This window comes from Camelus bactrianus, chromosome 9, assembly GCF_048773025.1.
Source record: "Camelus bactrianus isolate YW-2024 breed Bactrian camel chromosome 9, ASM4877302v1, whole genome shotgun sequence".
In the NCBI taxonomy this organism is placed as follows: domain Eukaryota; kingdom Metazoa; phylum Chordata; class Mammalia; order Artiodactyla; family Camelidae; genus Camelus; species Camelus bactrianus.
Window position 1 is genome coordinate 57,974,935 of NC_133547.1, and position 13,757 is coordinate 57,988,691.

At 41.6% G+C, this 13,757-nt stretch overlaps 1 protein-coding gene across 7 annotated transcripts in view; it reads right to left on the minus strand.

Annotated features, from left to right (window-relative positions):
• The window catches only part of ZNF23 (zinc finger protein 23), a 24,707-nt gene continuing 10,950 nt past the window's right edge, over positions 1 to 13,757 (minus strand). For 5 of the 7 annotated variants that reach the window (XM_074370468.1, XM_074370472.1, XM_074370470.1 and 2 more), the window contains 3 exons: positions 7,771 to 10,245; positions 7,025 to 7,138; positions 1 to 2,923 (listed from right to left, as the gene is read on the minus strand). In XM_074370468.1, coding sequence (XP_074226569.1) covers positions 1,122 to 2,923; positions 7,025 to 7,138; positions 7,771 to 8,122 — 2,268 coding nt within the window. In that variant the 5' untranslated portion in view covers positions 8,123 to 10,245 and the 3' untranslated portion in view covers positions 1 to 1,121. Of the gene's footprint in view, positions 2,924 to 7,024; positions 7,139 to 7,770; positions 10,246 to 13,757 lie in introns of those variants that run through there. The other 2 variants (XM_074370474.1, XM_074370473.1) reach the window with 2 other exon arrangements.

Below are 13,757 nucleotides of genomic sequence, written 5' to 3' on the forward strand. Positions count from 1 at the left end.
CACTGTAGGGGTGCACTGTGTCTGTGGGGTACACTGTCTACAAAAGGGTCTGTGTGTACATTTTGTGTCCGTGGGAGAGAGGTTTGGGGCTTCCTATGTGTGATTGTGTGTACGTGTTAATCTTCACTCCTTAGAGTTCTACCAGGACTAAACATCTCTTACTTTATTAGTCATTTTTTTTTTATCCTTTCAAAAGCTACTTGCTATTGTCATTTGCTGGGTTTTATTTAGATTACTTATCTTTCTCTTAATTCAAGACGTCTTTGGGGTTTTTATGTTTACTTTTTATTTAAAAAAATTTGGTGGGGGGAGTAGATAATAGGTTTATTTTTTATTTAATGGAGCTACTGGGGATTGAGCCCAGGACCTCATGCACGCTAAGCACACACCCTACCACTGAGCTATTCCATGCCCTCCAAGACCTCTTTATAGATACTACACTTTAATATCACAAATTTTATAAAGGTATTTAAACTTCTTGTGCCTTACCTTTTAATCTTATTTAAGATTATTTAAAACAAAAACAAATATTTAATTTTAAAAAGTCAATTTATCAATATTTTCTCTCATGGTTGGTTCCTAGCTTTCATCTGATGCTTAGCAAGTTTTTCTCCATTCCATGAAAATAAAAAGATCTACTCACCTTTTTTAAGGAAATCTTTATTGTTTCTCCTCTTTACAAAAGTGATGCATGCTTGTTGTCAAAAACAAAAGGGCAATAAATTAATTCAGGTAGAGTATTTTTATGAGTTTTTCTAAGAACAAGGTATCTCTCTCTTCTCCCATTTATTTAACTTTCCTTTTGTGGCCCTCAGTGGAGATTTATAATTTCTCCACATAGGTCCTGAATAATTCAGTTTATACCTAGAAAATCTACTTTTCTTGATGCTGTTGGGAATGAGATATTTTCTATTCGTTGTTGACATAAAACATTTATTTTTGGATGTTATATTTAAACTGGTCATCACTCCATGTTTAAAACTGAATAAAATGGAAAAGCTTTGTTTCCTTGTGGAGATTCTGCCATATTCATTTCCCTCTCAGGGTCTTCCACCAGGGTGAATCTGAGGATACTTGATCCAGTTCAGCTTTAGCCTTGACAGTTCTCTACATCCTTCTCATTAGGATTTTCCTTCACTATGGACGCTCTGATGCTGACCAAGTTGGAAGCTAAACCTGAAGGCTTTCCCACACACATTACACACATAGGGTTTCTTCCAAGTATGGACTGTCTGATGTATAATACAATCAGAACTATAGCTGAAGCCTTTGCCACACTCCACACATCTGAAGGGTTTCTCCCCAGTGTGGCTTCTCTGATGCCGAATTAAATGGGCATTAACATGGAAGGCTTTTCCACACTCCTTACATTGAAAGGGTTTCTCTCCAGTATGGATTCTCTGATGTACAATATAGTCAGAACTACAGCTAAATGCTTTCTCACATTCCATACATTTGAAAGGTTTTTCCCCAGTGTGTATTCTCCGATGCCTAGTTAGTTTGGCATTGATGCTGAAGGCTTTCCCACATTCCTTACATTGATAAGGCTTTTCTCCAGTGTGGATTCGGTGATGATCCAGTAGGTTTCTTTTAGAAGTAAAGCATTTCCCACATTCATTACATTCAAAAGGCTTCTCCCCAGTATGAATCCTCTGATGCTGCATTAGTTTTGCATTAACGTTGAAGGCTTTTCCACACTCATTACACTCATAGGGCTTCTCCCCAGTGTGGATTCTCAGGTGCTGCCGAAGCTGGGAGTTACACCTGAAGGCTTTCCCACACTCTTTACACTCATAGGGTTTCTCACCCGTGTGGATTCTCTGGTGCTGGATTAATTTCCCTTTAACACTAAAGGCTTTTCCACATTCAGTACACTTAAAGGGTTTCTCCCCTGTGTGAATTCTTTGATGCTGAATGAGTTTTGCATTATTACTGAAGGCTTTTCCACACTCCTTACATTGATAGGGCCTCTCTCCAGTATGGATGCTCTGATGCTGCCTAAGCTGGGAGCTGCACCTGAAGCCTTTCCCACACTCATTACATTCATAAGGTTTCTCTCCAGTGTGGATTCTCTGATGTTGAATTAACTTTGCATTAACATTGAAAGCTTTCCCACAGTCATTACATTCATAAGGTTTCTCTCCAGTGTGGACTCTCTGGTGTGTGATATATGCAGAACTACAGCTAAAGCCATTCCCACACTCCTTGCACTGATAGGGCTTCTCTCCTGTGTGGATTCGCTGATGCCTACTCAGACTCCCGTTAACGCTGAAGGCTTTCCCACACACCTGACACTGATAGGGCTTCTCCCCACTGTGGATTGTCTGATGTGTGATATAATGGGAACTGTAACTGAAGCTTTTCCCGCACTCCACACATTTGAAGGGCTTCTCCACACTGTGAAGTCTTTGATGCCAAATTAATTTTGCATTAATGCTAAAGGCTTTGCCACACTCCTTACACTGATAGGGCTTCTCCTCAGTGTAGCTATCTTCATCCTGGTTAAGTTGAGCGTTATACCTGAAGGTTTCCACTAATTCTTCACATCTCAAAGGTCTTTCCCTGGAATTAATTATTTCATGCTGAATAAGTTTTGTGTCAAACCTGAAGGCTTCCTCCAATCCTGTATACTCAGGGGGCTGCTCCCCAGGGGAGATGGTATGACACTGATTCAAGTTTGGATTTTGACTAAAGAAACAGTCCTCCATGGGGCTTGTATTGTCTTCCACTGTCCCATCAATGACACTGCTGTTTTCTTTCTTGATACTTCTTACTGAGTGGACTTCCTGCTGTTTCTCTAGAATATAGGTTTCTGAAAAGTCTGTTTCCTGGGAAAAGTCCCTGTGAAGTTCAAATGATGTATTATGTTTTTCTTCGTACATTTCCTCTGTCAAATTATTGTCAGTCTGGATATCAATATCTACTATAAAAAACAGAAAACATAAAATACCATGTAAGAACAATGTTAAAAAAGAAAAAAAAAGAACTGGGTGATAGAAAGAATAAAGGATCATGGCAATCAAGGGGCTCTTTAAAATCACCAGACTAGGTCAAAGAATCTATGGTTCATCCATAAAGTGGAATAACATATGGCTGGTAAAAAATGAAACAAATCTATATGTGCTGACATGAAAAGATGTCAAAGATAAATTGTTCAATGGAGAAACAAGTTGAGAAATGGTATAAGGAGTATCTTTCATTTGTGTAAATGTAAATAAAAAGGGCTGACACACACACACACATATATTTGAATATGCCTAGAAAACTACAGCAAGAATACACAAGAAACTGGCACAGGAAGTTTGGGAAACTTCCCCCCAACTCCCACTTTTTACATTTTATGTGCTGTTTTGAGCATGTATCAATATCATAAATTTTAAAGTAATGATTTAAAAAGATCACCAGTTTCTAAACCAATAACCAATAACAAGAGGGATATAAGTTATAGCAAAGGAGCAAAATTCTAGGTCTTATCTGCCAGGTCAGCATTCTTCCCATTACACCATACTTTCTAACATTCTGTTAATAAAAATGGAAATTGCTTAAGAAGGAAAAGGCATAGGATCCAACATGTGGCAACATGGAATGGCAGGTGTTAGCAACACCACAAAGTAAAAGGGAATGAATCTTGTTTCCTTTCTGAGAACTTAAACTCTAGCCTTTCCAAAATTCCTCCTTCAACTTCTTTTTTCTCTGCTTCAGAAAGGCTCTGTTTAGCCCATTTGATCTCTCCCATCCCATTTCTTCCTACCCTCTCTGAACACTGTTGCATTCTCCTTGCATTTCCTTCTACCTCTTCTCTCAGTCCTAAAATTGGTCATTCCCTAAAATTCTTTTTATAATCTCATTAGTCTTTCTATAATCCCCATAGTCCCAGTAGGACTACTGATCTGTTCCCAAATTTCTCATAATCGGCACCAAAATGCTGCCTCTATTTTTTCATCTCTCATTTCTCCTCAACCACACATAATATGCTCCCTCAGTATTTCATTATACTCACTCTCAATAGACCCAAATGACCTGGATTTCCCTAGCAACCATTTTCAAAATACTATTGGTCTTTTCTTGATTATAAAAATAATATTCATCTATAGTATCAGAAACTTACAAAGAAGAAAACTCAAATTACCCAAAATATAAAATCTAACAAAAATTACTGCTAATCTTCTGATGTATCTCCTGCCCATCTTCCTAAAATCATACATATATTTTTTTAAAGTAAAAGTTTTTCTTCCTTAATATTCATGATGATCATTTCCCAATGTCTTTACATATTCTATAAAAATATACATTTTAATTGTTAAAGAGTACTCCATCCTGCAGAGGTACCGTAATTTACCATTCTATCTGAAAATTCAGGTTGTTTCCAATATTTTGTTACTATATAAAATTAAGATGAACTTTTATACATGTGAATCCTCATCTACAATTCTGATTATTTTATTAGGATACAGCCCTAGATGGGAATATCCAGGTTACCAAGTACAAACTTTTAAAAGGCTCTTGACAAGTATTGTTAAAGTACCTTCTAGGAAGACTACCAATTCACATTCACCTCCAGAAGTCCATTCCTGTTTTGCTGTACTCTCACTATCACTTACTATAAATTCATTGTTCTCAATGGGATAGATGAAACACCTCTCATTGTTTTAATTTGTATTCCACTGGTTTCTACTGAGGGTGAACTTTTTTCATGTTGATTACTATCTGTACTTCTTCTGTGGATCAAACACTTATATACATATATTTTGGGTAAAACTTTTTATGGAAGTAAAACAAACATACATACAGTAAACAGGACAAATCTAAGGTTTACAGCTCAATTCTTTTTTTTTTTTTACAAACACCACATTTCTAATTTTGAAGCAGCATCACTGAGGAATAATTGATATATTATGAAAATGTTCAGTGATTTTTAATAAGTTTATACAGTTGTGTAAGGATCACCTCACTCCAGTTTTAGAACACTGCCATCACCCCAAAAAGTTTCCTTGTTCCAGTCGTTTGCTGTTCCCAACCCCCAGCCCCAAGCAATCACTGATCTGCTTTCTGTCACAGTCTATTTTACTTCTCCAAAATAAAACTGGCCTGAACCCACAATGCCAAGATAGTAATCCCAGGTAATCCTTCTCTTCCTAAAGGAAGGTCCGGCAGAACTGTCCTGTCCAACAACCCATGTTACCAAAACCTGTTGCTCCTTCTCTCAACAGTGAATAAATAGGAGAGCTCGCCATCACAGAGCTCGCCACTCAAACAGAGATCGTCAAGGTCCTGCCAAAAATCTCAGAAGCCCCTAAATCAGTTAAGAATTTTGAAGTAAGATCTCAAGAAAACAAGAGAATGCAAAAGCAAGCTTTAACTCAATTTGCAGTTTTCCCAAAGGACAGGAATTTGCAGACTGTTCCAGTACTCAAACATGAATATTCTGGGCCCCCTGGCACAGGGCTTCCCAACCTCAACCATTTAACATTCTTTGCCAATTTTTCTACCCTAGTGACCTTTTTTTTTAAACCAGATCCTATGTTGTGGCAGATGCTACTGGCTGCTTAAACAATATTCATTCTCTCTTCCTTACTAGCACACCTCCATTTTGAGGTAGCAATAAAAACTGCAACTAAGAACTACATTTTCCACCCTCTTTTGCAGTGGGAATGGACATTTGACACAGTTCCAGCAAATGACATTTAAGCAGAAGTCACTGAGTGGGGCATCTGAGATTTTTTTTAAAAAATCAACTCTGCTGACACAGGCCTTATGCCGTATGATTTCCCCATCTGCATGCCTAGAATCCATTTGATTCCTTACCCCAATTAACCTACTCATGCTGAGTAGATGAATGTTTCCATCTTCAGCTGAGATCATGATAGGTTGTTCAAAGACTTCAGGGCTGTCTGCTGCCTACAGAATGAAATCCAGACTTCTGAGACTAAGAATCTCCACAATATTACTTTCTTCCCCTTCTGTCTATCAAGCATGTTAAACTCTCCACTTCTAAAACATGTCTTCCTTGATCAGGGAACAGCTGGTTGAATGATTACAAGGAACAAAAATCCACCGAAACCACCGTTTTCAAAAAGAAGATTCATCAGAAGGATGCAAGAGAATCTAGGGACCCAAAATGCAGGAAGTAAAGCTGGGCCTCATGGAAATGGGAAATCACCAGGCAGCTATTCTGTGTGAGCCAATGAGAACCTCACTACTTCAAGCATGCTCTGGGAACCAGAAGCCTTGGCAGCACCAGAGAACTTAACAGAACTGCAGAATCTCAGCCCTGCCCCAAACTAACTGAATAACAATCTGTGCATCTGCAAGACTCCCAGGAGATGCCCTGGTACGTCTTTTAAGAAGCACCAAACTGACGGCATTATTTCCTCCCTTCCAACTTATTTCCTACAGCGTATTATATACAACTTTCTCCTCAAAAAAAAAAAATTAATGACTAACTGAGCACACACAATAAGCTAGACACTTGGTACATGTTACCTCATTTAATCATCAACCCACAAGACTAGCACTATTATCTCATTTTATTATTATCATTCCATTTTTAAGGGTCAGAACAGTGTCTTTTAGAGAATGCAAATAACTGACCTGCTCAAAGTCACCCAACTAGGAAGTAGCACAGTTGCAACTGGACCTCAGAAAGTCTACTCTAAAGTCTAGGTAAAAAGACTGTTAATTCTTCACCCTTCACATTAAGTGGACAGTGCTTAGAAAATAGCAAGGACCCAAAAAAGTACTGAATCCATTCATTCTGTCTGAGAAAGGCAGAATTCCAAAATTAGGATTAAAAAGAATTAGAATGAAGCATTTGAAAAATGATCTGTTCTTGGAATCAGAAATAAATAGCAAACTATGAAAACAGTCAAAAAGGTCTCAACCATACCTATCTCTAGAATTCATTAAAATTTATTTAAATGTTACTCTCTACAGTTGGCTAACAATGCTAATATGTTGCTAAAGTTGATTTTCTTCCTAAAGAGTTAAACTTTCCAGCATAATGGGCAATCTGTGCCTCCCTTACCAGTCCAGAGGCCCTGGGGGCCTGTGCCTGTTCCAGAGGCCAGTGGAGATGGGCCCCCCAGCTCACCTCCTCCCTCCAGTTGTGAGATCACAGCAGGTTTGAGAAGGGGAAATCCTGTTGTAGGGAAAGGAAATAGGAAAGACAGGTGAATAATCTCCTAAAGATGAGTTCCTAAACCTCTTTTCAGATTGTCTCTGCAATGGGGAGAGAAGGAAAGAGCCCTGGGGGTCCTGTGCCAAAGAACTATGGGAAAGTAGGGGTGGGTGTTGGAAGGTATATGTGCAGGGTAGGGGTGGGAGCCTTGGGAAGATGTGGGAAGAATTGGGAAGGGGACAGACTGTGAGATTCTGCCCAAAGGGATACCATTCTTTGACCATGGCCTGAAATATTCAAAGTACACTGAGATCCTTGGAAAGACTCAAGAGATGCAGGTAGGGTGAGGGGGAACCTGAGAATAATACTGTGGAATAGGAAGTTACTTTTTTCCACACTGTGTCCAAAACATAGCCTCCTATCAGAGTGAATCAAGAGTACATACCAGTCCCAGCAAAGTCCTATATTGGCCCAAACAGGGCCTGGGGTTCACCCTTCCCAGCAACCCCTGGGTCTAGAGGATTAGGAATCAGCCCTGGGGTTCCCATTCAGTATAGGATTACCAGAGGCCCCACCTGCAATCAGTGGAGGGGGAAGGACGCCAGGAAACCCTAACCGGCAGAGTCTGAATTCCAATGGGAGAGAGGCCTTACCCAGGGAGGCCACATTCCCATAATTCTCCAGCATCACATCCCTGTACAGAGCCCTCTGTGCAGGGGACAGGCCATCCCACTCCGTCTGGGTGAAGTACACAGCCACATCCTCGAAGGTCACCGACTTCTGAAACAATAGGTTCCTGCTGCCCCAGGGCCAATTCCATGGCTCAGGCCCTAAGTGAGGGGCAGAGGGCAGTATAAGGGCTTGGGGAGGGGCTTGTGAAGAGCACAAAATTAATAACAAGGGGAAAGATTTGGAAAAAACACCTGGAAAGTAAACCACGGAATACTGACTTCTCTCACAGCAGAGAAACCTCATGCCATATTTCATACTTAGAAAGGATGACATTAGTTGAAAGAAAAAAAAATTCCCATGACTGGGTTCCCCTAATGTCACTGCTTTCTCTCAGTTAGGCCACACCCTCACTGGTGGAAGCAGCTTGGGACCCACCCAAACGCATTCTCACTGCACCCCCTTAAGGTCTTACCTTCTCCATCCAGATCGCCACAGCTTGCCTTCACCCTCAAACTTCAAGCCACCCGCAAAGAACAGCCAGGGCTTCCGTCTCATGCAGCCCCTACCCTGCCTGATCTGTGTCATGAACCCCCTACAAGAGGCTGTGCAGCCCCTGCTCCAGCACCTCCAGCCAAGGAAGTTCAGCGCTGCTCAGATGGGCTGGAGGCCGGTGAGGGGTGGAGGGCGGGGTGAGAGCAGGCAGCCCATTCTGCTTCCAAGTGGCTCTCGTTGGAAACCCAGCATTTTCTGTTACCCTCTCCCATCCAATCCTCATCCTGTCCAACTTCACCCAGGACTTCACCGTCTCTCCAAGGAGGTTCAGAAAGAAGGGAGGTCGGCCATCTTTTCAGCTCCTCCTCTGCACCACTCTGTACGCGCAGGCTCTGCCATCACCGCGTGCGGCCCCCAGGCCCACTCTTCCCCTCTGGACAGCTGCCACCTCTGGCTGCTCTTGCTCTGCCCACCTTGGCCTTCTGTAACAACCTTGGGGACACACTGGCAGCAATTTGCCTCTCAGCGCCTCCCTGCCAGGCTTTGTCTTGCTCAATTCTACTGGCCTCCACCCATCAACAATCTAGTCCAACCTGTGGGTGTTTCTGTGACTCACTCACCTTGTGATCCTGGAGGTCAAGTAACATCTCTGCACAAAATTAAATGCCTTCACTTCCATCCACTACCCACCTTTACCCCACAAGGGTACTTCCACCTGAATTCAAACCTCAGTGGTGTCACCCACTACTATCCACTTAGGAAAGAAACCTGAGAATTCATTCCTGACTCTTCCCTCTCCTTTCCCCAACCCCAATCCATTGACTCTCCATCCTCAAAGAATTTTATGTAAGCATTACTTGAATGGGCTCCCCCTCTTTAACAACTACTTGCCTTAATAAAGCTTCCATCAACTAGACCAAAGGGACTCTTTCTGAAGTGGTCACCTTGCTTTCAAATCTCTCCTGAATTACTCCCTACACAGCTGTCATAAATCTGACCACTTTAACTTTGCTGGTTCCACACGTGTCACGAGTCTGAACAGAGTCACACAATGACTGTGTGACCTTGGGCAAGTCACTCAGTCACTCCCCTTTGCCTTTGTTTCTTCTGTGGTAGGATGAACATAACACAGCACCTATCTTAAAGGGCAGCCGTCAGGACTGAATGATCCAAACAAAGCGCTTAGTATGATGCCTGAAGCATAATAAGCCTCCAAAGGTGTTACTAGAGTTACTGTGACAATGATTATTCCCAACCTATAGTCCATGGAGGTCCATGGATGAGCATCAGGTGATCCAAGAAGTCTCTGAAATCATACGGAAAATTTTGTTTGCATGTTTATTTTTCTAAGGTAGAGATTCCAGAGCTCTCAACAAAGACCTAAAGGTTGGCCACTGCGTCCCAAGGCCCGAAAACCTCTCCAGGACACAATGAGACATCCTGCCCCACAGCTTCCTCTTTCCCTCCCCTGACCCCACTCCCCTCATCCTCCCTGTCCCCAGAAGCAGAGGCACAGCCATCCTTTATGTGGATCTGGTCCTTCTATTCCTTTTTACCTACACCCCGTCCCTGGAACCCTAGTCCTCGGCTTCCCTCCTCCATTCACGGGCAGCTTAGAGCCCTCTGCTGGGGAGCTCCTGCACCACAGGGGCAAAGCACACTAGTGTGCAGAGGCTACACTTCTGCCTTTCAGGCACACCTTCCTGCTGCATCGTCCCTTCACTGTCCTGTCTCTGGCCCCAATCCCTCCACATCACTGCTCTTCCCACAAGCCCCAGTCCAGCAGGCAGAAGCATGGAGGCCCCCTCCAGCTTTCATCACAAGGCTCACCAGCTTCCCTTCTCAGTTTTCTTCAATGAGAAACTGCTCACAGGAAGAGTTGAAGGACCCACAGCTCACCTGGGGCCAGGCTGTTAGGAGCATGGCTGCCATCACCTGGTCTCCCTCTCAGAAAAGGACTGGAGCTGTGGAAGAACAGAGAGACAAGTGTGAGACAAGCCACCCGCACCAGGAAAAACACTGCCCCCATAGATCTGAGACGCACGCAGCCAGCATCCAGACAGAAGTGCAAGCAGGATCTGCCATGGGGAGAAGGGAGCCATCTGTTCCTGAGCTTTACACCCAGGGCTCCTCCCAGCCATGACACTGATGCTCACTGCCAGGAACCCTAGGATTTTACAATTCTGACACCATCATATGCACACAAGGGTGTACATAAAATGGATGCAGAGTCTAAAGAACAATAAAACAAAGACTCATGTAGCAACGATTCAGCTCAAGAAATAGACGTTTCCCAAGACCTTAGACCTATTTCTTTCTCTCAACAAGCATCACCCTCTACTATACTGCAAGAGAAGCCAGGCTGGAGGGGCTACAGCCCCAGCACTGAGGCTTCAGAGTCTGGCTCCAGGGAGACAGTACCTGGAGAAGGGGACAGCTGCTCCCTCCCATCCTGCCTGTTCCCTCAGACAGCTGAGTGTCCTCAAGAGTTCTGATACTTCTGTATAGAGATCACGGGAGGTCAGCTTCCTGCATGGCCCAGGCTTACCTTGAGGAAGTGAGGTACCAGGATGGCTCCTCATACCTTCCAGCCTTCTGATGGCAAAGAAACCAGGGCCTAAGATGCCTGAGAGGGGATCACCATAGCATCCAGGGTGCTGTGACCCAGCACTCTTTGTCCTTTCTATTCAAAATCACATGGATTGGTTACTTTCTGATGCTTGCTCCTCCCAAAGTCAGTCTTCAGATTTTCTATATTCCTAAAATATTGCCTATGTCTTTCAGAGTTTCAACTTCAGTGTAGTTATGGAAAACAATGGCTCATGATTTTTCATTTCCTCCATATCAGGAGCTACTTTGCTTTTCCCACTTTTTTTTTCCTCAAGTTTTTAGTTTTACTAGGTAGAATTGTTACAATTTGACTGCATATATACAATATATTGCATGCAAATACACATATACAGTATACTGTACTTTTTTTACTTTACATATATGTACTGTTTCTAAAAACAGTTTAGAGCTTTAACATTTTAAACTTTCAGTTATCAAATAAAGCCAATCACAAATAAGAATCACCAGAATGTAATAATACAATCATAAAGGAGTCAAATGTGCTTACACATATTCAAGAAATCAATCATCTAAGTTATAAATAATAAGTAGTTCATTTGCATTTTGTTTTTTTTTTTTTTAGATTCCACATATAAGTGATATCAAATGGCATTTTTCTTTCCATTTCTGGCCCACTTCATTTAGAATGATGATCTCCAGGTACATCCATGTTGCTGCAAATGGCATTATTTTACTCTTTTTTATGGCTGAGTAATATTCCATCACACACGCGCGCACGCGTGCACACACATATATACACCACATCTTTATCCAGTCATCTGTTGATGGACATTTGGGTTGTTTCCATGTCTTGGCTATTGTAAATAGTGCTGCTGTGAACACTGAGGTGCGTGTGTCTTTCTGAATTATATTTTTCTTTGGGTCCCACTTCTTCTTTTGAATATACGTGCTTTCTACACCTTTTCCCCTTAGTTAATGTTATGGACTGAATGTGTCTGCCCCAAATTCGTATGTTGAAGCCCTAACCTCCAATGTGACTGTATCTGGAGATGCAATCAGTGAGGAGGTAATAAAGTTAAACCAGGTCATAAGGGTGGGGCCCTAATCTGATAGGATTGGCTCCCTAATAAGAAGAGACCCCAGAGCTCTCTCTCTGCCATATGTGGACACAGCGAGAAGACAGCCTCTGCAACCCGAGAAGAGAACCCTCACCAAGAACCAAATTGTCTGGTACTATGATCTTGGACTTCTAGCCTCCAGAACTGTAAGAGAGAAATTTCTGCTGTTTAAGTCAGGCAGTGCATGGTGTTCTGTTATGGCAGCCCAAGCAGACCAATAAAGTTAGGCTGAACTGTGGTTTATCTATGTTAATGTTGTTTTCTTTGACTTTTCAAGAACCAGCTTTTCTATTTATTAAGAACACCACTCTCTTTTCTATTTGTTTTTAATTTAATTTAATTTAATTAAGTTCTGCTTTATTAACATTTCTTTAGCTCTGTTAAGAGACAACTTATGCACCTCTCCAAATCCTCTTGTCCACTCTTAGTCTGGTTCAGAGGCTGTGACCGGCTCTGCACAAGTACAACCTACCAATGCCTCCTCAGGGGTCTACACTACACATGCCTGGCACCTGCCCTGGGGCTTCTCTGTGATGTATGGGACATCTGCAGACACCAGCCGGGCCTGAAGGACAGAAGAGTTAATGCTTGTGAGGCTGCCCTTGACCAACAGGGGACAGAGGTCAACGGATAAACTTTAGTCCATCATGTGGGCAGCCATGAGATTCCAAGGCCCCTCAAAGATCCTGTAAGACAGAATACCAGTCGCCTGTAGAGAGGCAAACCTGACAACGAGTCTTTCTGTGTTTCACTCCCCTTATTTCTCACTTCTGAGACGACATTCCTAAATAAACTGCCTCTGTCCTATGTTCTGCTTTTAGGGGAAGCTAGACTACAAAAGGCTTTTTTCTACCTTCTTAAGGTTGCATGATTTATTCATTTATTTTTATTCTTTCCTATTTGGCAATCAAAACCTTTAAGGCCATAAATGTTTCCTTGAATACGTTATTACCCACATCCCAGAGGCTTTTTATATTTCATGTTTTAATCACTATTTTATAACTCATCAGCAATTGTGTTTTGTCTCTGAACAAAGAATTGTTTAGGACAGTTAGTTGTTAATTTATCCTCTGTCTTTATTGCATGGTGTTTAAATAACCTGATCTATTTACTTCTGCTTTACAGATTGAGAGTAGTTGTTGTTGTTGTTTTTGGTAGCTGCAGTAACCATTTAAACAATATTCTATGAATGCTTAAAAAGAAAACTTATTCTAAGAGGGAAGAACATACAATTCTATTTGAATCTAATAAATCAACTCGACCAATTCTATTACACAGATTTCTCTCTGTAATTCATGATTACTTTTACCTAATTAAACTGAGAGAGCCAAAAAAGAGCGAACTCTCACAAAACACTTAGCCCACATATATCATAGGCAAATCCTTTCAAGTATCTAGGAAATGAATAATTCTAACACCAAACTGTAGCAGAGAACAGAAAAACAAGTTTCCCAGTCCTTTTTCCGATGCCAGCACAATACTTATACAAAAACCGTAGACCAGTCTCATTTATGAATACGGATGCAAAAATCCTAAATATTGAGGAGTATGCCATATTAATACTCCAGTAATTCATTAATATGACACATCATGACTAAGAGGGATCATCTCATGAGTGCAAGTTTAATATTAGCATACAGATTAGTATACTTTTCCACATTAATAAATCAAAGAAAGGTAAACATACTCTCAATCTCAGTGGATGCCAAAGATGTTTAATAAAATTCAACATTCATGCCTAAATTTTAAAACTTATACCCAAGAGAAACTCTCATACATAGGAGATG